At 39.8% G+C, this 23,135-nt stretch overlaps 1 protein-coding gene across 1 annotated transcript; it reads right to left on the reverse strand.

Moving 5' to 3' along the window:
- Positions 1-12,037: 12,037 nt before the first annotated feature.
- LOC145060102 (uncharacterized) lies at positions 12,038-12,520 on the reverse strand. The gene has a single exon (XM_079007827.1). The coding sequence runs from the start codon at positions 12,518-12,520 to the stop codon at positions 12,038-12,040; it is 483 nt and encodes a 160-aa protein (XP_078863953.1).
- Between the last annotated feature and the right edge of the window lie 10,615 nt (positions 12,521-23,135).

The raw sequence follows: 23,135 nt of genomic DNA on the forward strand, positions 1-23,135 counted from the left end.
AGATACCTGATTTTTGTTGTTGAACCTCAAGACCTAAGAAAAAGGTCATCTTCCCCGTCATGCTCATCTCGAACCTTTGAGACATGATCTCAGCAAATTCCTTGCTCAACTTCTCATTTGGAGAGCCAAAGATGATATCATCGACATAGATTTGAACAAGAATCATGTTTGAGCCTTTGTTTTTGATGAAGAGTGTATTACCAATAGCTCCTCTTCTGTAGCCATTTTCAAGAAGATATGATGTCAGTGTCTCATACCAGGCCCTACGAGCTTGCTTCAGTCCATATACAACTGTATCTAGTCTGTACACATAGTCAGGGTGCTCTTTGTCTTCAAAGCTTGGGGGCTGTTTGAGAAATACTTCTTCTTCTAACACACCATGAATAAATGTTGTTTTGACATCCATCTGGTAGACAATGAAGTTCATGTTTGAGGCATATGCGAGAAACAGTCTGATTGCTTCAGTGCGGGCAACTGGAGCAAAAGTCTCCCCGTAGTCAATAGATTCAATTTGAGTGAACCCCTGAGCAACAAGTCTTTCTTTGTTGCGAGTAATAATACCATCTTTATCAACCTTGTTGCGGTAGACCCAACGTGTTCCGGTGATGGTGTTTCCTGATGGTCTGGGAACAAGAGTCCAAACCTTATGCCTTTCGAACTCATTCAGCTCGTCTTGCATGGCTTTAATCCAGTCAGCGTCTTGAAGAGCTGAGTGTATCTTGTCAGGTAAGATCATTGAAACAAAATTAACATACATGCATAAATTATTAGATACACGAGATCTGGTTCGGACACCATCATGAAGATTCCCAATAATTTGATCAACAGGGTGATCTCGATGTTCAGGAGCTGATTCCAATGGATTTGACACTAAAGTGTTATTACTGAAAGGGACATCAGTTGCAGGAGAATCTTCAGCTTTAAGGGTTTCATCAGCATCAGACAAATGAGTTGTCGAGCTGACCGCATTACCTTGATTTACAGAACTTGGGTCTGAAACGATAGGATCAGGAATAATAGCTTCTTCTTCAGTATGAGAAATTTCATCATATGGGCAAGAGAGAAGCTCTTGAAAGATAGAAGAGGAATGAGCTACTTTTTCATCAGTGTATGATTCTTCATCAAACATTACATGAATGGATTCCTCAATGCACTGCCTGTTCATGAAAAACACGAAAAGCCTTTGAAATAGATGAATATCCAACAAAAATACCTTTGTCAGCCTTAGGCTCAAATTTTGATCTGGGATCGCGCTGATTGAGAATATAGCAAACACATCCAAACACGTGAAAGAAGGATACGTCTAGCTTTCGACCTTTCAGCGTCTCATATGGTGTCTTCTTGTGAACCTTTTTAATTAGAGAGCGATTCTGAGTATAACATGTTGTATTAACAGCTTCAGCCCAAAACGACATAGGAAGACCAACATGTATCATCAAGGTTCTTCCTGCCTCAATCAGTGTTCGATTTCTTCGTTCAACAACTCCGTTTTGTTGAGGTTTGCGAGGAGCTGAAAAGTTATGCCCAATGCCTTTAAAATCACAAAAGTCTTCAAGAGTTGAATTCCGGAACTCAGTGCCATGATCACTCCTTAGCTGCTTAACTTTGAGACCAGTCAGTGTCTCGTTTTGACGAATCAGGGAGATAACTTCCTGTGCAGCATGACCTTTCTTCTTCAAGAAAACCACCAATGTAAATCGTGGAAACTCATCCACAACCACCAGAGTATACTTGTTTCCTCCTAGGGAACGAACAGGAATAGGTCCAAACAAGTCTATGTGAAGTAAATGAAGAGGAACGGATATGCTAGAACATGACTTGGGTTTGAATGAGGACTTGGTTTGCTTTCCTTGTTCACACGCTGAGCACACCTTATCTTTGACAAAAGTGAATTTTGGGAGAGCTCTAACCAGATCTTGATTGGATGTTTTAGACAGATTCTTAAAGTTCAAATGTGAGAACATTTTGTGCCAAATCCAGCTGAGATTGGTTTGAGATTTGGTAAGGAAACATTGCATCAATGCCTGGTCACTTGAGAACATGTCGAGAACATATATATCATATTTTCTGCTTGCTGAGAGTGCAATGTTCTTGTCAGTGTTGATGACTCTTCCCTCCTTCTTTGTAAAATGAACTTCATAATCAGCATCACACAATTTGATGATTGAGATAAGGTTGTGTTTGAGCCCCTTTACATATGAAACATTCCGAAACACCACATTGTTGCACTTGATGTTCCCATATCCTTTAGTAAACCCCATTCCATTGTCTCTGTATGTAACTGCAGGACCACTTTTGTTGACATAGTCTTCCAGGAGAGACTTGGATCCTGTCATATATCTTGAGCAACCACTGTCTAAGTACCAAAGATGCTCTTGACCCTGCAGTGCTGAGAAACTAGTTAGAACACACTGACCCATTGTAAAATGGGTCATTAACAAAGTTATTCGACAATAAATTATAACACTCTTTAGGAAGACAGTTCAAAGAATTTGATTTAAGAGTCCATTTTTCATTTCTAACTTTGATGTTGTCAGCTCTTAAAGATGTTTTATCAAATGTGCATTCACTGATCTTGTGAGAGGTATCACCACATCTGTAACAAACTGTAGTACCAAAGTTTTTCTTGGTGAGCAGATGTCTAGATTTAACACATTTGGATTTGTAAGATCCACCAAGTGAACTTTGAGTCCTTTTGTTTGACATTGAATCACAACTGAATTCAGTGTCAGATGGATTATGATCAGTAATGAATGAGGAGCTCACATCAGTATCAGATTTGGATTTATTCACTAAAGCACTACAATTAGGGTAATGCTTAAGTTGTTCATGAATAGCATGAAACACTCCATTTGAGATAGGAAAGGCAATAATATTTTCAGTGAGAGGAGTTGGTCTCACAAGATGTGTAGGGTAAGAGGTAGGATCAATTCCGGTAATTTCAAAATCACACTCAGTAACACCATTAGAATTAGTAACACAATATTCATCAATTAGACTCTGATTAATAAAAGTGTTACTGATAAACTTGTTTTTGAAACTATCTTTCAACTCATTCATGGAATAAAATTCAGATTCTTTTTCTTGAGATTTAAAAACCTTTTCAACTTCAGCAAAATTTCCCCCAAGAATTTTCTCACATGAATGAGGTATTTGAGCAGAAATGACATAATTAGCATTTTTGTGAGATTTAGCCCAAATTTGTAGTACAGCTTGTTCTTTGTTCAAGAGATATTTAACATTATCAATTTCAATAGGCAGAGAGGAATTTGATAAACTAGTGACTCTTAGATTTTCCTGAGTAGTATCAATAATGTTGTTTTTCAGGGATAGTTCGGTTTTAAGAAAATCAATTTGATTTTGCAAATCCCTTATTATTTGATTCTTCTTAGAATTAAGAACACCCAAATACTCAAACATTTTGATTTTTTCATTCATTGAATAGGAAACAAAATTTTGAACCTGATACATTGAAGGGGAATCAGTGTTGTGCTTCCTGGAATTTTCAACTGCATCAGACATATCATCATCAAACGAACTTTTGCTGACTTCACATTCATCAGTAGCTTCTATCTTAGCCATCAGACATTTAACTTCATCATCTGATGACTCCTCATCAGTCTTCCATTTTTCTTCTTCAGCGACAAGAACTTTATGTTCCAAGGTCTCTACTTTCAGCTTTTCAACCAACTTGTTGTACTTCTGCTTCCAGTATTCGTCAGAGCTTTGGGTTCTTTTCTTGCATTCTTTTGCAAAATGATCAGTGCTACCACAGTTAAAGCACTGAGCTTTCCCTTTCCTTTCAGTAACATGTTTCTTGTCAGCATCTGATTTTTTTGAAGATTTCCCACTCATCTTCTTCTGACACTTTGAGAAATTACGGCCTGATTTCTCAAAAGTCTTCACAATTAAAGCCGCACTAGCAACAACCTTTTCCAGATCAACAGTATCATTTTTAGAAGAATCAGTGTCTGAATGGTTTTCAGTGTCTGACTCGGACTCTTGTCTTTTGTTTGAAAACAGTGCCACTGCTGACTCACGCTGAGCATCCTTCATCAGCTCCTTTCTCTGGAGCTTTGATTCCTCATAGTATCGAAGTTTTCCATAAAGACTTTGTAAATCCATTGTGCTGATCTTCTTGTTGGATATAGTGTCTAAGTCCATAACTATATTTGGTATGTACTTGACCCGACCCGGCATGGTCCATTTGGGTTGCACTTCACCCGAACAATTTATGGATAATCTGTTGAGAATAGTACAAGTTATGATTTATTAATATATTATAAGTTCTAATATATTAATATAAGATCATATTATTTAATTAGTATTGATCTATAATTAATCTAGGATTAATTTAGAGATCAAAGATATTACTAATTAAATATGGGCTTCTATATTTATATAGTGTGGGCTAAGGCTTATTTGGAATGGGCTAGGCTTGCATGGAAAGGTCCATGGATACTCCATGGAGCTTTAACCCATGGATCTCATGGAAATGAAGAGACATGGGTATTAGGGTTTACATGGATGTAACCCTAATCCACCACACTATATAAAGAAGGCTTTGGTTCTTGAAATCACACTAGTTGACACTTGTTGAGGTGAGGGATGATTTCAAGATAGTAGTGACTATTATCTCAAAGTTCCAAGTTTGTGGCGATTTGTGATTTCCATTTGAGGCATCCACACTATTGGTGCTAGGCTCTAAAACTCCAAACAATCAACTACAACTACAAGGTAAGTATTTCTACTGGCTTTATTTGATTCATGTTCCCCATGCCATGCTAGTTAGGATATTAACCTTGGAAAAATAATTATTTGCATGTATCTTAGACAAAAATAGATCCAAGGTTTATTAGGGTTGCATGTACACTTAGGAAGTGTTAGAATGCTCAAAACCCATCAGAGGTATCAGAGCCTAGGCTTGTTTGTTTGATACTTGATGCAAAATAGTTGAAAAAGTCGAAAAACTTGCTGTCTGCCTGATGAACTCGCCGAGTCCATGGGGGGACTCGCCGAGTTCATGTGTATCTTCAACCTACTCGCCGAGTAGGTTCATGCACTCGGCGAGTAGAAGCCACAGAGTGCAGATTTTTGACTTTAGTTGCTGGAAATGGACTAGAAACATTACCCTAAACTGTTTTGGTACTTGAAAACTTGTTTTAGATGGTGTCATGTCTTTGCTAATCCATTTACAACAACTTGTTATCAGAATTACAAAGTTTTATGTGTAATTTTTGATTCATGAAAGTGTTCATATTCATGTTCTTGATCTTATGATGTTTAGACGATCATAGGAATTATTTGTAACCTATGTGGTAGTTTAATTGTTGATCATAATGTGTTTTAATGGAGTCCCTAACTTGTCCTCAAGTTATGGAAAACCAAAAGTCACTTGAATTAAAAACCATTAAAAGAACACAAGAGTTAGAAAAATGAAGAGTCTTCATTTTTATTACTCTATTAAACTCATAAGTTACAAGAAATGAAAAGTTTTGAAAGTTTACAAAACTTGCCCTCAAGTTTTGGAACAAGTAAAGTCATATTAAAAACTTTAGTTCCAACCCTTAGAATTTTAAAAGTTAAAATTCAACCCTTATACTTATAATATTATAAGTTAATAATAATAATAATAATATATATATATATATATATATATATATATATATATGTATAAGATTAAAGTCGTCTTACCGCTAGTACACCTCATTCACGAAGCCGGTATATAAGGTGGGTATAAGGTTGTTGCCTATAAAATGGCAAGTTAATGGGTGTCCACTCTCACCCACCGCTTGCTTGACTGGTGGAGGGTCGTTAGCCGAACGGGTAAGACAAGGACTTATAAATTCTCATTAAAAGTATGATGAATATTATAAAGTAATTAAATGCTTTATTAAATTCCCAATCTTAGTTACTTTAGGAAAAATGTGAACAAGGTGCTAATCCATGAAATTACACTTTACACTTTGTCTAAGTCGTTAGTGGAGCGTGCATGGTTAACCGGCACACTAACTTGGACTTAACAAGGTAGGTAAAGGGTGACTTAATATTTATCATAGTATCGATGGAGCGTGTGTGGTTAACCGGCACATCGATTGAGGGGTAATTTATTAGGGGTACCAAGTAATTTTCGTGGTTACTTCACACCTCGTTTTGTGATCCTCGGCATCCTAGTCACAAAACTTGGAGGGCACACTCGAGATTGAAACATGCCTTTGAAAAGTTCATTGAATCTCAAAAGAATCTAGGAGTTTCTAAGAACCAAATTAAATATTTTAATATTTCGACTTTGGTGGAAATTGGTGAATCGTCATTCACCTACCTTTCAAATATGTTATTACTTAGATTACGGCATACCTCTTCTAAGTATAATATATTGTGATTGGGTCCTAGCCTTAATATTACATTTGGGTGTTTTATTGAGGACTATCTCTATATCTAAACTAATTCTTTCTTTCTTCTCCGACAAGATGTCTGCAAACAACGCTACTTCTGGCTCTAATCCTAGTGGCTCCTTTTCTCTTATGAACTTGTGTGGGAAAGTCACTTTTGATGGATCCAACTTTATTGAATGGATCAGAAACATCAGAATGATTACTCGCTACAAGGACAAGGAATATGTCCTCGATAAGGAGCTTAAGGAGATTGATGAGACAGTTGCTACTCCTCATGAGATCGCTGAGTTTAGGGCACATGAAAGGGATGCCACCAAAGTGGCATGCATCATGATGGCCACTATGACCGCGGCTCTCCAAATATCCTATGAAGATTTCTACCCCTATGAGATGTACCAAGACTTGATGGAAAGATACCATCAAAGTGCTAATCAAGAGAGGTATGAAATCATCTCCTCCATGATAACAACTCGCATGAAGGATGGTGAACCCATCACAGGCCACATGTAGAAAATGCAAAGATTTGTGGACCGTTTGCTGAAGCTTAATGTGAACATGCCACATGAACAAGGAAGAGGTCACTCTCAGCAAACTTCAAGGACTCTTAAAGACCGCGGAAAGTGGTCTTAAGGGTAAGGCGGTTGTTACTACTCCTACTCCTACCAACTCCGCCCCTGTCTTGGCAATCGGGAAAGGACGAGGGAAGAAGAGAAAGAGTTCTTCGAAGGGTACCAAGGTTAGAACCCTTGATGGCTCTTCTTCAAGTGGAACCAAGAAAGGTTTCATCACTCCTTCTTCTGACCCAAAAGAGGATGAATTCTTCTATTGCCATGAAAAGGCACATTGGAAGCGGAACTGCCCAAAGTACCAGCAAGATGTGAAGGATGGGAAAGTTAAACCCAACCATGCAGGTATTTACACTATCTTATCTAATAACTCACCCCATTCTAATTCTTGCCTCCTTGATACCGGTTGTGGTATTCATATATGTTCTGATTACAGGGTTTAAGAAGAAGTGAGAATGTGGAGCAAGGAAGAATAAACTTGATCATGGGAAACAGGAAAACTTCACCTGTCACCAAGATTGGAGTTTATACTTTATCGCTAAGTAGTGGGTTTAGTTTAGATTTGAATAAGTGTTGTTACTCGCCAGAAATGGCAAGAAATATTATTTCCTTTCATGCATTGTATAAACAAGGTTTCACCTTTTCATTTGATAATGAAGTTGGTTCGATTAATGCTTTCTTTAATAATGTTCTTTATTTTAAAGCATTACCTTGTGATGGCGTGTATGAAACAGTATATGTGGTTGATAACTTAGGAAATAATGTATTGTGTATTGATTCTGTTAATAATAATAACTTGGATAAAGCATCATTATGGCATTGTCGTCTTGGACATATCAGCAAGAAACGCATAGGCCAACTCCAAAAGGATGGAGTCTTGGAGTCATTTGACGTAAAGTCAGATGATAGTTGCGAATCATGCTTACTTGGGAAAATGACAAAGTCACCCTTCATAGGTTCTTGTGAGAGGGGTGAAGGTTTGTTGGACCTTGTACACACGGATGTGTGTGGACCATTCAACCATGCCATAAGGGATGCTAATCGTTATTATTTGACTTTTACTGATGATTAAAGTAGATATGGATATGTCTACTTGATCAAGCATAAGTCAGAGACATTCGAAAGGTTTAAGGAATTTAAACAGGAAGTCGATAATCAATTGGGTAGGAACATTAAGATACTTCAATCCGATCGAGGTGGTGAGTATCTTAGTTCAGAGTTCCTCGACTATCTTAGGGAATGTGGCATTGTCTCACAACTAACACCTCCCATGACACCACAATTGAATGGTGTAGCTAAGAGGCGTAATCGAACCTTGTTGGATATGGTTCGTTCCATGATGAGTCGAGCTTCGCTACCAATCCCATTCTAGGGGTATGCCTTAGTGACTGCCGCCCATATTCTTAATCTAGTCCCTACAAAGAAAGTTGCCAAAACTCCTCACGAGATGTGGACTGGTAAAGTACCCAACCTAGACCACATCAAGATTTAGGGTTGCGAGGCTTTTGTGAAGCGCGAGACTCATGACAAGCTAGAACCCCGAAGCGAGAGGTGTATTTTCATCGGCTACCCACAAAGATCCTTTGGTTACCTCTTCTACAGACCTAGTGATAATGTGGTCTTTGTAGCAAGAAGAGGAGTCTTTCGAGGGAGAGAGTTTATAAGCCAAGGAGACAGTGGGAGGCAAATTGATCTTGAAGAAATTCAAGAGTCAAGTGGTGAAGGAACTTCAAACGCTAGCCCTAAACTTGAGGAGGAAACTCCTGTTGAGCCAATTGACGAATTTGTACCTTTGAGGCGTTCCACGAGAGTTAGGAATGCACCTGAGCATTACTATGGTTTCCATATTACTGCGAAAGGTGAGACACTTATTAGTGATGAGACACTAATAGGTCTGGATGAGCCTAACAGTTACACAGAAGCCATGGCAGGCCCTGAGGCTGCTAAATGGAAAGAGGCTATGTATAGCGAGATATAGTCCATGTATGACAGTCAAGTTTGGAACTTGGTTGAGAATGTACCAGGTCGTAAGACTGTAGGGTGCAAATGGATCTTCAAGAAGAAGACCGACATGGATGGTAATGTACACACTTATAAGGCTCGACTAGTTGCAAAAGGTTATTCTCAAACTTCGGGAGTTGATTATGATGAAACCTTTTCACCAGTGGCCAAGATAAAGTCTATTAGGGTTCTGTTAGCCATTGCTGCATTTCATGACTATGAAATATGGCAAATGGATGTCAAAACCGCTTTCCTTAATGGAAAGTTGGTTGAAGATGTTTACATGGTTCAGCCAGAGGGTTTTGTCAGTACAGAGTACCCCAATAGAGTGTGTAAACTCGACAAATCAATTTATGGATTGAAACAGGCACCTCGTAGATGGAATCTTTGCTTTGATGAGACAGTCAAGGAATTTGGCTTTTCAAGGAGTGAAGATGAATCTTGTGTCTATATCAAGGCTAGTGGGAGCATAGTCAGCTTTTTGGTACTGTATGTGGATGACATACTACTCATAGGAAATGACATCCCAACCCTGTAGGAAGTTAAGTCCTGGCTTGGGAAGTGTTTCGCTATGAAGGACCTCAGTGAAGTTTCCTATATCCTAGGGATAAGGATTTTGAGAAACAGGAGTAAAAGACTAATTGGACTTAGTCAAAGCACCTATGTGGACAAAGTGTTGAAAAGATTCAACATGCATAACTCCAAGAAAGGTGAGTTACCCATTCAGAGTAATGCCAGATTGAGTAAGACACAAAGCCCTAGTACTGAGGCTGAGATAGCAGAAATGAGTCGACTACCTTATGCTTCAGCTGTAGGATCGATCATGTATGCTATGACGTGTACTCGACTTGATGTAGCCTTTGCTTTGAGCATGGTTAGTAGGTACCAGGGGAACCCTGGCAAGGCACACTCGACTGCGGTAAAGAATATCCTCAAGTACCTGCGGAGGACTAAGGACTGGGTCCTTACCCTCGGTGGGAGTGATGACTTGAGAGTTGTAGGGTATAGTGATGCTAGCTTTCAGACTGATAGGGATAATTTCCACTCTCAGTCAGGCTGGGTCTTTACCTTTAACGGAGGAGCAATCACTTGGAGGAGTTCCAAGCAGGAGACAGTGGCTGATTCCATTTGTGAATCGGAGTATATAGCAGCAAGCGAGGCAGCAAAGGAGGCTATATGGCTACAGAACTTCATCAGAGACCTTGGAGTTGTACCAGCTATAAAAGAGCCAATGGAGATTTTCCGTGACAGCAATAGTGCGGTTGCCTTAGCCAAGGAACGAAGAGATCATGGGAGATCCAGGCACATTGACAGAAAATATCACTTCATCAGACATCGAATAGAAGAAGGAATCCTCATGGCAAAGAGGGTATCATCAGATGAGAACCCAGCAGATCCTCTCACGAAGGGACTGAGTAGGGCTAAGCATCTCCAGCATGCTCGGAGCATAGGGCTGAAGGATGATATAAATTTTAGTAGTTAGATAAATTATGAAATTTGTAAAGTGTAATTGACATTAGATGATGAATAAAAGGTGTTTTATTTATGAGTAAAGTGTTGCTATCTCTTGTCGATCGTTTACTATATTTCTTTTGCATGTTTTGACTTCTAGAATAATTATGTTTGGTATATCATATTATTCAAACCTCCACAGTCGGTCATATGTCGGAAGTAGGTATGAATCAAGACTGTCATGATTGGTTGCAGAGGTCTAAGGAGTTGGACATGGCTACAACAATCATGAGTGCTCATAAGTTCTGAGCATTGGACTCAACCCACTCTCACTGGAATCACTTCATGGAATTTTATCTCGAGTGATCGTGAGACGGTAATATCATAGAAGTCTTCAAACCTAGAGATATGATTTGTTTCTTACGAGTTGGTTATGCATTGATTGTACAAAAACGCATTGGTAACTCGATGTTTTAAAACGTGCCTTTGTGTATAATTCAATGAGTGGTAGAACAAACATATGAGTCGAAGTTCATCTGTTCCTTCTTGGATTAGAAGCTGATATCTGGGCCCCTCGATGATTTTGTTTTGACCTATGTACCGGGCCCGGTCAGAACTAAATTGATGTGTTCAGTTAAGTTCTATGTCAAACAAATCGGAAATCGGGAAACAAATGCTGGGAAATATGTAAGACCATGTTCCATGTATTTGTCCGGCTGATATCTAGAAAAGAGGATTATATGATCACTTATCTAAAATGGCGCGTTCTAGTTCAACAGAGTTTAAAGAGCTACGATTGTTGATCGGTTCCTGAAGTCATACTTGCAACTATAGTTATTAGACTTATCCAAGTGGGAGACTGTTGGATATAGTGTCTAAGTCCATAACTATATTTGGTATGTACTTGACCCGACCCGGCATGGTCCATTTGGGTTGCACTTCACCCGAACAATTTATGGATAATCTGTTGAGAATAGTACAAGTTATGATTTATTAATATATTATAAGTTCTAATATATTAATATAAGATCATATTATTTAATTAGTATTGATCTATAATTAATCTAGGATTAATTTAGAGATCAAAGATATTACTAATTAAATATGGGCTTCTATATTTATATAGTGTGGGCTAAGGCTTATTTGGAATGGGCTAGGCTTGCATGGAAAGGTCCATGGATACTCCATGGAGCTTTAACCCATGGATCTCATGGAAATGAAGAGACATGGGTATTAGGGTTTACATGGATGTAACCCTAATCCACCACACTATATAAAGAAGGCTTTGGTTCTTGAAATCACACTAGTTGACACTTGTTGAGGTGAGGGCCGATTTCAAGATAGTAGTGACTATTATCTCAAAGTTCCAAGTTTGTGGCGATTTGTGATTTCCATTTGAGGCATCCACACTATTGGTGCTAGGCTCTAAAACTCCAAACAATCAACTACAACTACAAGGTAAGTATTTCTACTAACTTTATTTGATTCATGTTCCCCATGCCATGCTAGTTAGGATATGAACCTTGGAAAAATAATTATTTGCATGTATCTTAGACAAACATAGATCCAAGGTTTATTAGGGTTGCATCTACACTTAGGAAGTGTTAGAATGCTCAAAACCCATCACTTCTCACTATTCTTCAGCACATCAACATGATTCTCCCAACCTGCGCCCAAAGAATCGAAAAACTTCTGCACTAGAATAGTTCGATGCTTCAACTGATCTAGTCTCCGCAGATCATCAACAAGAGTATTAAACCAGTTAAAGGTTTGAGTCAGGGTTTCACCTTTCTTTGCAAAGAAATGTTCATACCTTCTATTTAGATCATTTATCTGAGTAGCCTTGACTTCCTCAGTGCCTTCAAAAGATACAGTCAGCGTGTCCATCATTTCTTTTGTTGAGATGCAGTTCTGAACCAGCCCAAAGATATTGTATGGCAAAGCATAGCTAATTGCAGCCCGAGCACGAACATCGAGACCATTCTTTCTTTTGTCATCTGCTGTCCAGTTTTCTCTAGGTGTTTTCTTCATGACACCATCAAGAACATTGTTTTTCAAGGGCTGATACATCGGAACATATGGACCATTGTCGATGATGTCCAACATGTCTTCATCTACAAATTCTAATGCATAGAGAGCTTTGGTTTTCCAGATAGCAAAATTGGTTTCATCAAATGGAGGAATTTTAGTAGAAGGATGATTTGATGAGTTTAAAGAAGAAGATGATGAAGCCATTTGTTTGACAAGAGAGCACTGCTCGGATACCAATTGAAAGGACCTAAGATCAAACAATTTATCAAACAATGACTATAACCAAGAACAATGAAGATTCACGAAGAAAAACTTTCACTAAGAATAATAATCTCACAAAGAGATTATCGAATGCACAAAACGGCTATTAGGGTTTGTGAAAGATGATTCTTTCACAAACTTGTACAAAAGACTATATAGAATTAATCTAGGCAATCCCTACAAATCTGGGATATACCAGCTAACTAATAGACGATAACTATGGAAACTAGATAAGTATTAAATATGTTACAAAATGTTGAATATAAAACTATACACTGAACAACTAGTACGCTGACGCTGATGTTGACGCTATGTTATGCGCTGACGCTGAGTGACCAGCTTCAAACATCATCATATTATAAGGTTCGACCTTACAAGCTCTCGGAAAGGTAGAGCTTTTCAGTACTTAGAACATAGTGTACTTCTATGGCAAGATCATCACTGGCGTGGTCTCCATTCCGAAGTTCCTAATGTCCTCACTCGTACTGGATGTGTAGTCCTTCAGGTTGGTTCTTAGGGAGCTCGGGTTGTCTCTGGTTTCGTGTTTCCTGTCAATTGGATTTTGGAGGCTTTCTAGGTCATCGAATGGGTTGTGTGACTACGGTTTTCTGTTTGTTGTATAGTGGCTTGCAAAATGAACCTGCACAATGAATCTTGAGATATTCCTAATGGAAACCCTCAGGGTCAGGGAGATAGGGTTTCACTAGATGAGTGTTGGATTATCTCGGGAGGTGGTTCTACTATTTCTGCGTGAGATGGCATTCGTGGAACACCTAATAGTCCAATAAATCTCTAGGACTTTGGTTTATTCTAGTGTAGAAAGCGCATGCTCCTGCATAACCCCTCGACTAACACCAAGGCTGGTGTCAAGCCTAAAATCTCTTCGGGATCTGGGTCATGAGGCTTAACACAACTACTTTTGCACTTTGATCAAGTATTCTTGGCTATGGAGGTTATCCTGTGGCTCTCGGTATTCTTGTGTTTACTTCGGAGAATGAAGTCTGTCGTCTACTGGGCGACGACGATTTCCTCCATACGAGAGGGTGGAGGGTTATAGGCACTACTTGTCTGTAACAGGGTAGACGAAGTGCCTAAGTAGTGCGAGCATCTACAGCAACTACTCTTCCGAAGGTTCTGAGTTTTCCCGGTCTAGGTCAAATCTAGGGATTATAGGTTCCCATCACTCGGAACTTTAATCTCTTTACTAACTGAGGGTGTTAGCTACTATGTGGGCTTAACCGGTATGACAACAAATTTCGGATTTGTGGTCATTATAGTAGCTCAACCCACCATGGTTCTCTTGACTCCAATTCCTATTTTATGGAATAGGATGAAGGGTTTTACTAAGAGGTTCGTGGTAGAGCTCATACTTGGCTTAACCATTAATACTTGGTGTATGCAAGCCGTATATAATTGAGGTCGGCAGGATGTTCAGCTGTGCGAATCCACCCCAAACCCACAACCCAACGAGGAACAGGGAGTAGGGAGGAAACACACACCTTAAGTCTTTTTGATCTCAATTATATACCACCTTTATGCATATACCTCGTTATAGTGGTCATTCCTTATGAGCTCTAATCTCTAGGTTTAGGAACCTGTCGTGCGAGGTGCGAAGGGTCTTTCTGGGGAATCTACGAAGTATGCTTCAGATGGTTGTCGTCTTCTGGAGTATCTATAGTATCTTTCGCTTCGGTGTCCATCCGACTAAGAGGGGTCGGTCAACAGTGCGTGGTACCCTCTCTTGGGGTACTTCAAAAGGTTTGAGATAACAGGGATGACTGACGGATCGTATTAGGTTTGATTATTTGTATTATGTTTAGGTTCGGGAGAACCTTTATTTGCCGACATGGCTACGGAGATAGTTCTTTTTACACAGCACTAAGGATGTACACATGGTTGCACGAAGTCGAACCATGATCAATAGGTCGTCGAAGTGGACATACCTTGACATGACATAAAGTGAGGGTTGATAGAGTCATGCACCGAACAGGCACACAAGTTCTAGGCGTCTCGGGTTTCGTCCTGCGTATCACTGTCGTGGATATTTGGACCGATAGAGTCGACGCGGAACTATAGAGAGTCCTAAGTGTTTCTGAGTAGAGTACCTTTTTCATGAATGGATTCTTACAAGGCATTTCTATAATCACCTAACATATACTAGTCATGTATATTTAAGGTGGGGAGGACTGTTGACTGAGCGACTCCGCCCTAAATCCACAACCAAACGAGGAACAGGAAATGATGCGGTATTCCCTCACTCTAGGTCTACCGATCTTAATTATACATGGCTGTAACGTATATGTTTAGCCATTATAGTTTTACCCGATGAATTTTAAATTTTATAATAGTGCTGCGACTTTTGCCTTATTAGGGAACTATTTACATTTTGAATTAGTCTTTTAATGTTTTCAGTTCAGTTATCTGAGATCAAAAGACGTACCAAAAATCCACCGGGTTCCTTGATGCTTCTCCCTAAGCGTTAGAGTTAGACTTTTCCTGTGCCCATGTCGTTTCTCCTACAGCACTGATCCTTAGTATCCTCCCATCTGCGTCAGAGTTCTTTATTATTGGACAATCCCTTTTGAGGTGTCCCGTCTCACCGCATTGATGACATGGCTAGTTCGTGCTGGTATCGGTGGTAGGAGTGAGGTGCTTAGCCAGAGTTACGTGGACATGAGTGCCCTCCTCGTTCCTCCACTTCGAAAATTTCCCTTTAAAGAGTCCGACTTTGACACCACTATTGTGTGTAGGGCTGGACCTGATACCGGGGACTTGTGAAAGGGGTCGTGCTGGCACTGGAGGGGTGGGGTTTTCCACTTGTTGTTGTTGCGCAGGAAGTTTGTGGAGTCGTTGGCGCTCCTTTCGAGCATGACGATTCCGTTTCCTCCTCTCTGTTTTACCACTTTGTCTGCTCGTGATTGTCGTCATTGGTTGGCTTCCTAGGTTTGGTCTTGTAGGTGTTGGAATGCAAGGGTTGGTAGGAGTATTGACTACCTCAGCTCGTTTCCCTTCGGAAGGTTCTTGAGCCGAGGTACTTCCTTCCTCGTTTCTGAACTTTCTCTTTAGTGGGGTTGGTTGGGGTTCTTGAATGGCCGGGCATGCAGGTGTTGATTGCTGCGGCCCAATGCTGGAGTTGGAATTTCTGATAGGGCTCGCACTAACATTGGCGTTGTTAGCATCCAGTTAGGCCATGGCAGCTGCAACGGCTGCCGAGACCGCAGCCCGGAATGTAGCTTCATCAAACAGGAGAGTAGGTTTCTTGCTTGTGGACTGGTTACGCTTCTTCGGTGGCATGGTTTTTCCTACACGAGAAAGAATACAAGATAATGAGAGACGATGGCTAACCTTGGACATATCTGTCCTGACTGTATTAGGCATAAATTTTTCCCGTGCCTCGGGTATTGGTTGTCTGAGTGTCGACCTACATCCCTATGATGTAGTCTTGGTAATCAAGGTAGGAGTATGAGTATCGAAAAGGCCATAAGATGGCAGTCGTTCCTACTAAGTTACCTTTATACTGGGAAATGTTTCACTCTCCGGCCTGGAGAGATTTGAGAATAGTTTGGAACGAAACCGCGAAAAGAGAGGCTCACAAAGGCTTATGGCTAAACTCTCTCAACGGAGGTGTGGGGATCCGCTCTAATCGTCTTACTGGAAACGGGAAACGACGGTTATCCTAACACACAGTGTGAGTAGTGTAACCACTGACCTACTAAATTGTATTATTTTATGGGTATATTAGCATGACGAACACGAGGAAAAGACAATTCTCGGGTTCCATGTAATGGCTCCCTCTGTCTTCCTCGTATCTTTGACTTGTATCGGCGTTGGTTTCCTTTGGGTAGTTACCTAGGGTTCTCTTCTCGTATGGACATATTGAATCTCTACTCCGCCTTGCTTCCGAATCCGACTCTGGATGTCATCACTACATGATGGATGACTGGAAATCTCGGAAGTTTAGGCGTATTTCTCACCAATGTCCCTAAAAGATATAGGCACTTGGTGAACTCAATAGTCTCGACCCAGTTCACTTATTTCCGAACAGGAAATCTTCTCAATGAACCTCTTCTAGGTCTGCATCAACTCTTCTGTCAAGCACTGAAGTGGATAGGGTTGTCTACAGGGTTCGTGCGAGAATGGAAATGTCTAAAGAATCCTAAGAGATTATTAACAGTTCACTGAGTGATCCATATCGAGTCCTGCTACGATCACACAAGGTATACAAATCATATATAGCATAGATCCGATAGGCCTTCGAATATGTGATACTACTCTATATCCACATCCCAACGAGGAAAAAGAAGTAGAGCGAAACCACACATTCTTAGCCTATGGGATCCTTATTATATATAACCTCGGAAGTATACCCTCTGTAGTTGTAGGTATATTAATAAGGATCTTTTTAGTTCTTCACACAAGGTTAGTTATGGATCCTAAAATACCCCTATGGTATTTTAATTTCTTGTTTGGTTCTTATCTTCTGAATATGATTCTAGGATTATTGTTAGTCTTTTAGTATTCGAAAATACTCCTATAGTATTTTATACTTTATGTTTGGCTCTATCAATCCTAATTGGTAAGTTTCAGACCTGTTGCAACACCACTATCACTCCCAAGCACACGTTCATCGCATCTCGAATAAATGAATTTGATCAGGTTACATTTATTCCTGCTTACGATTACATAACTGCCCAGGTTTGACTGTAGTGCTCAACATCCGAAGACTTTTATTCTTGTTCTTCTTGGGATACTTTTGTTTGAGTGTTTAGCTTTTGGAGGTTCTTATACTTTGGTAAAATATGGTTATATTTCAAAGTATAATTCTTGGTCAGAGTGTTTTATCCCTATGTATTTATAGGCTGTATATCTTTTACGAATTGATATACTTAGCTCACTATAAACAATGCTCTGATACCAATCTGTCACACCCCAAAACCGGAACAGCGGAAACATTCTGGGGTGGATGACGTCATATCAAGTATCACAACACATGCATTATAGTAATCAAAGTGCAACAAAACATTGCATTAATAGTAATAGTTTTACATGATTTACATTATAATATATCGAAGTAATACAAGCAAATATAATAAGTACAATATGGTACTAAGCTATCTTCATCAACAGCTCCGGGGATGTACCTGCCTAATGCTGACCTGAGAATACAAGTTATTTGAAAGCGAGTATCAGCATTTTTACAAATGCTGGCGAGTTCATAAGTATTTAGTGTCATTTTAATCAAATAACTTTAATAAAAGTGGTAGTTTTAGAGTATCCATTACTTTAGTGTCCTTTCCAGAAAATCCTATATTTTCTTTAATAAAAGCAGTCTTCTACCCAGACTGGACGGAGTTATGTGGTAAAAAGTAGTTTTCCCTTAGTCGCTATCATTATCAAAATACAGAATTTGATTATTAAATAAAGCCAGAGAAAATCAGGGAAATAACATATGCCTCAGCAGTGAAGACTGCTGACTAAGACAAAGGAATCATAGACTCCGCAGAGTATCGAACAAATGACACGCCTGGCTCAGTCTAACAAAGAAATACACAGACCCCAGATGGTACCAAATGAAAGGTACAACTAGTAAAGTCTAAAAACAGAGAATACAGAACGCTGACAGTATCAAATGAAAGATACGGCTAGCAAGGTCTAAAAATAGTGTGACTCTGAGAATGGCTTTCTAGCATACAGTGTAAATTGCTGGTGAAATACCGTTACCTTAAGGCCATGAATTATATGGTAACCTGGGATACTCGTAACCATACTAACCGACACTAGAGTACCTGATGCGCTACAAGCGTCTATAAAATATGACATTTGTCACCCCTTGGCTTGGTGGGCCGTGGACTGTAGCTAGCAGTCAGGGTGCGGGGGTGTCAATCCCGTATAGATCTATACACACAATGTCCGCTCTCCCTACAGGAGACTCCGGTTACCAACTAGACGACGGAGAAGGCCGTGTCCCGAAGATGCACCCCAATTAGTGGGTAATGGGTTTCATGTATAAGTGTTGAGCTAGAGGTAGAGACTCATAACTAGACTGACTTGAATAAACCTATATGTCTATGCTCATATACCTAATATATAAGTAATGAATCAAACAACCTTCGGACGGCCATCCGGTACCACCAGACCACATCTCAACGAAGAAAAGGAAATAGGGCGGACGAGCCCTCCTAATTCCTTCAATCATTATTTATATGTACCCATAGAAGCACATACATACATCTAACTATGACTGAGTGTGTAACAAGTGGAAATGTATCGTGATGTATAACTGAATCGTGTTGTATAAACGTACAGTGTGGAATAACTGAATCGTGATGTATAAACATACAGTGTGGAATAACTGAATCATGATGTATAAGCGTAAAATATAAGTGTATCACGAAGTAGAAACGACAATAAGTGAAGTAAGAGCGTCTAACAGGCATAAGCGACTACAAGTACAAGCGAAATAGAGGCAATAACAAGTATAAATGCATCACAAAGTGAAAGCGTTATCAAGTAGGAGTTTAACTAAGAAAGAGTATCAAAACATGGAAGAAAACCTATATTCTTGAGAAAATCCCAACTTGGTGTCCTTTGGTAAAATAAGTTTGAAAACCCTTAGAACTTCTTTGGAAACTTTTGATAAACCAGTTTAAATTGTCTTTTGGTAAAACAGTATAATTAAGAGTTTGAACAAGTGAAAACCTTTTAGAAAACCATTTATAGTATCCTACTTGGTAAAACAGTTTACAGTGTGGTAAATCTTTGTGCATACGGGTTATCAATCACATGTGATTGATATGATAACTGGCATGTTTAACTTGTATTTCCCCCTATAAAACATGCAAAAACATTTAAATGGTTCATTCAGGGGTATGAACTCACCTAGTGTAAGTGGATCCGACGAAGGTGCCGGTTGGGTGCTCGGTGTCAAATAAAGACTTGGACACACTTGGTGACCTATTTAACATATGATAACATATGTTCACATACAATTAGTACATTTAACACTAATTAAACAAGTATACGCACTCTAAGGAGGGGAAAACACTTTGGTTATATGTTTGGGGTGTCCCGGGTAACATTTAAGGGCTAGAACGACTTAGGTATGGCGTTTACTTTCCAAGAGTAAACTCTATACTTAGTGTTTACGGCCCTGGGACAACTCCCATGAGTTGACGGCCGTAAACTCATGGTGAGGGTGTTCTAGGGTGCTTAAAGGTCTTATCTCAATTGTGGAATTTTGCTAGGTCCAATTATAAAAGGTATGTATGGGTTTGAGGCACTTGAATGGACCAAATGGGAATTTACGGCCCCAAACATGGGAGTTTACAGCTGTAAACTCTTATGGGCACATTTATTGAGTGTTTTAAGGGCCTAAGTGATAGAGAATAAATCCTATGTAATTTTCCAAGTCAACTGAAGGAGTTTGGGCACCATTTGGGCACCTAATGGGAGTTTACGGCCCATGAACCACCCCTATGGGAGTTCACGGCCGTGAACTCCTATCTCTTTGGTTCTAGTGAAGTTTAAGGCCCTTGGTTCAATTCTAGTGATTTATACCAAAGTATGAGGCCATTTGGGGGGAATAAAACCATCATTTGACATGGTTTGGAGGGGTTTACGGCCTAGGCATGTGCTTGGGCCTTAAACTCCTTTTTACCCCTCAAATCTATGTGTTTAATTGTTCTAAACCCGAATAGCATGTCCCTAATTTATGTCTTAAGCCTAAGGGTGGTTTGGGAGTGTTTTTGGGGCATTTTTGCAAGGATTAGAGGTGTTTACGGCCTAAGCATGTGCTTGGGCCATAAAGTCTCTTTTATGCCCTAAAACTGATTGTTTTATGCTTCAAACACTCCTAGGTTAAATCCTTAATTGGTTCCTAGACTCAAAGGGACAAATTTGGGTCGTTTTGGCCTCAGTTAAGGGGTTTACGGCCTAAGGAGGCTCTTAGGCCGTAAACACCACTCTAACAGCTTCTAAGGTCGATTTTTGTGGTATAATCACAAGCCAAGATGTTTAGAATAAGTTAGGGTACAAGAACTTACGATTTGGAGGGGGAAACTTGCGGTTTTTGGGACGAAATCGGGTTTTATGAGAGAGAGTATAGAGAGAGGGTGAGAAAGGTTGAAATGGAGTTTACTCTCCCTTACATAGGGGTTGGAGTTGAAGCTCAAAGGAAATCTACCCGATACTGCCGTTATACGGGGCTTTTGGTGGCGCCCGATTTAGTGATCGTAATAATAAAAACTAACTTTTCCCAAATTACTATGGAAATGTAATTTAACTGTTTTCATTTACCTTATTACGACTATAATGACATAAAACATAGATAAATAAAACATTTATTTATTTGACGACCTCTTATTAACGGAACTTTCATACAGTGGAATACTCCGTTAACGGAAACGGGGTAATGTAACGGAATAAACTTTGGGTTGTCACATCAACCCTGACTTCCTTAATGGAGTAAGCAGCTAATCCGACCAAAAACCTTCCACATAATACCCCTGAATTGACGCAACTAACGCGTTGGAACAACAACCAAACAAACTAAAACCTGCTTAGCAAGATATAAATCACTAAAGACTCTTGGCATGAAGAATAGCATATATAAATTTTTAATGATATAGCCCAGAAAAAAATAGAGGACTAAACCAAAGATAATGCTTACCAAACTCAAGAAAAATTATAAGAAGGGAGAAAAATATAACATATCCGCATCAGGTCCTGCTAGAATCCTGACCTCTTCTTCCTACTGAGTTACCCGCAATTGAACTTGAGCTCACACAACCATCACATGTCGGTAATTTGTCATAATACGATCTGACTGATGTCAACGATGGCACAATACTACCTCCAGTCTGCATTATGGGCGGAAGTGGCCCTTCCGCCCGTACCTGCCGTATTTAGACCTGCTGCGCACATCCTTACATACCCATTCATCCTTCGTGCAACCAACACGGCTCCTCAAGTCCTTAAAACTACCTACGAAAACATCCAACTGCTCATATCCCCAAGCTAGACCATGAGTCCACTTCCTCTTCCTGAGTTTCCTATCTGAACCAATCTCCTACTCCTGGGTTACCCCGACCATCCCATCAACCGTCTGCACAATTGAGGTCTGGCTCTCAAACTTGGCGACCAATCTATCAGTGAGACATCTAATGATGTTAGGTAACTCCTCACGTAAGGCCAACAAGACCTCCACAAAAATCCACTCATGGAATCGACCTCCCTGAAAACGTGGTGCTTAACCCGCCTCCGATACCAAATGACAAGAACTTGCAATAGGATCCTTCTTGCCAAAGGATTCTAGGGCTCCACAAGCCTTGAGCTCCAGGTGAGCCCCCAACATCCCCGCTAAAATCATGGCTTTGAAGGCCCAGAAATGACCATCCAAGAGCACCAAAATCCATTTTTAACTAAACCAAAGATCACAGGAGTCTGCTCCACAATACCGCGGGTAATCTCTGAAGAGATGAACCCCCACATTCGCTGATCGATTAGCTTAATACCTACACATGAGCTGGAACTAATACCTGAACTCTCTTCCAGAGTGCACAACACCATACTGAGAAACAACATGCGAAAGATTAGACATACCCAAGAATCCTCATCCCACAGGCTTCATAGATTCTCTAGGACTCTCCCCGATTCGAGTATGGATATTGTGCTTTTAGTACTACGGACCCAGTAGTACCTTCCACACCCATCCATACTTTCCTTAATAATCAACCTGAATCCTCCAAATCACACTCTTAAAGCAAAATTCCAAGTACTCGCTAAACAGCGTAACAAAATCCACTGAAGCATTCACTAGGCTTTCCTAGGGCCCTGACCTCAACCTGCCATCAACTTTCGAAGAACTCCCCATAATGTCAGTTAGTTACTTCCTGTACACAATCACATACAACATAGCTTAGATAATCCTTCGAGTAGAAGACTCATGCCTACAATGGTTAGACACAAACGAGAGCTGCACAATAGGGTCAAATCCATCACTCTAAGATTATTCAACCTTTGTTACATGTGAATTAACATATTCACTTAACAACTATCTCACATCACTTAAGAGCCCCACAAAGCACAAAGCAAGCATCAATCATGCAGCAAAACACCAACTCATAGAATAAGAAAAGAATATTAACACTACCATACTCCAACTCATGCTAGGAACTTCCACTCTCACTACCAGTTGCCTTATGCATGCAAATTATACACATAACATAATCAAATAAATTGTCGAATAAAAGGCTCGAACTTAGGACCACAACCAAACAAGGAACAAGAAATAATGCCAAATAAATCATTCTAGGGCTATATGATCCTAACCGTATACAAATTTTAAAGCATACACTTAGCAATTACTAATACGAATACATATTCCCAATCTCGCATAACATCCAATGTTCCCTAGGATACAAGGCATAAC

This window comes from Lactuca serriola, chromosome 6 (assembly GCF_051521515.1).
Source record: "Lactuca serriola cultivar US96UC23 chromosome 6, Lser_US96UC23_V15, whole genome shotgun sequence".
Taxonomy (NCBI): domain Eukaryota; kingdom Viridiplantae; phylum Streptophyta; class Magnoliopsida; order Asterales; family Asteraceae; genus Lactuca; species Lactuca serriola.

Excerpts from the sequence above, each read along its gene's own strand:
- LOC145060102 (XM_079007827.1), bottom strand. The coding sequence starts at position 12,520 with ATGTTGGACATCATCGACAATGGTCCATATGTTCCGATGTATCAGCCC.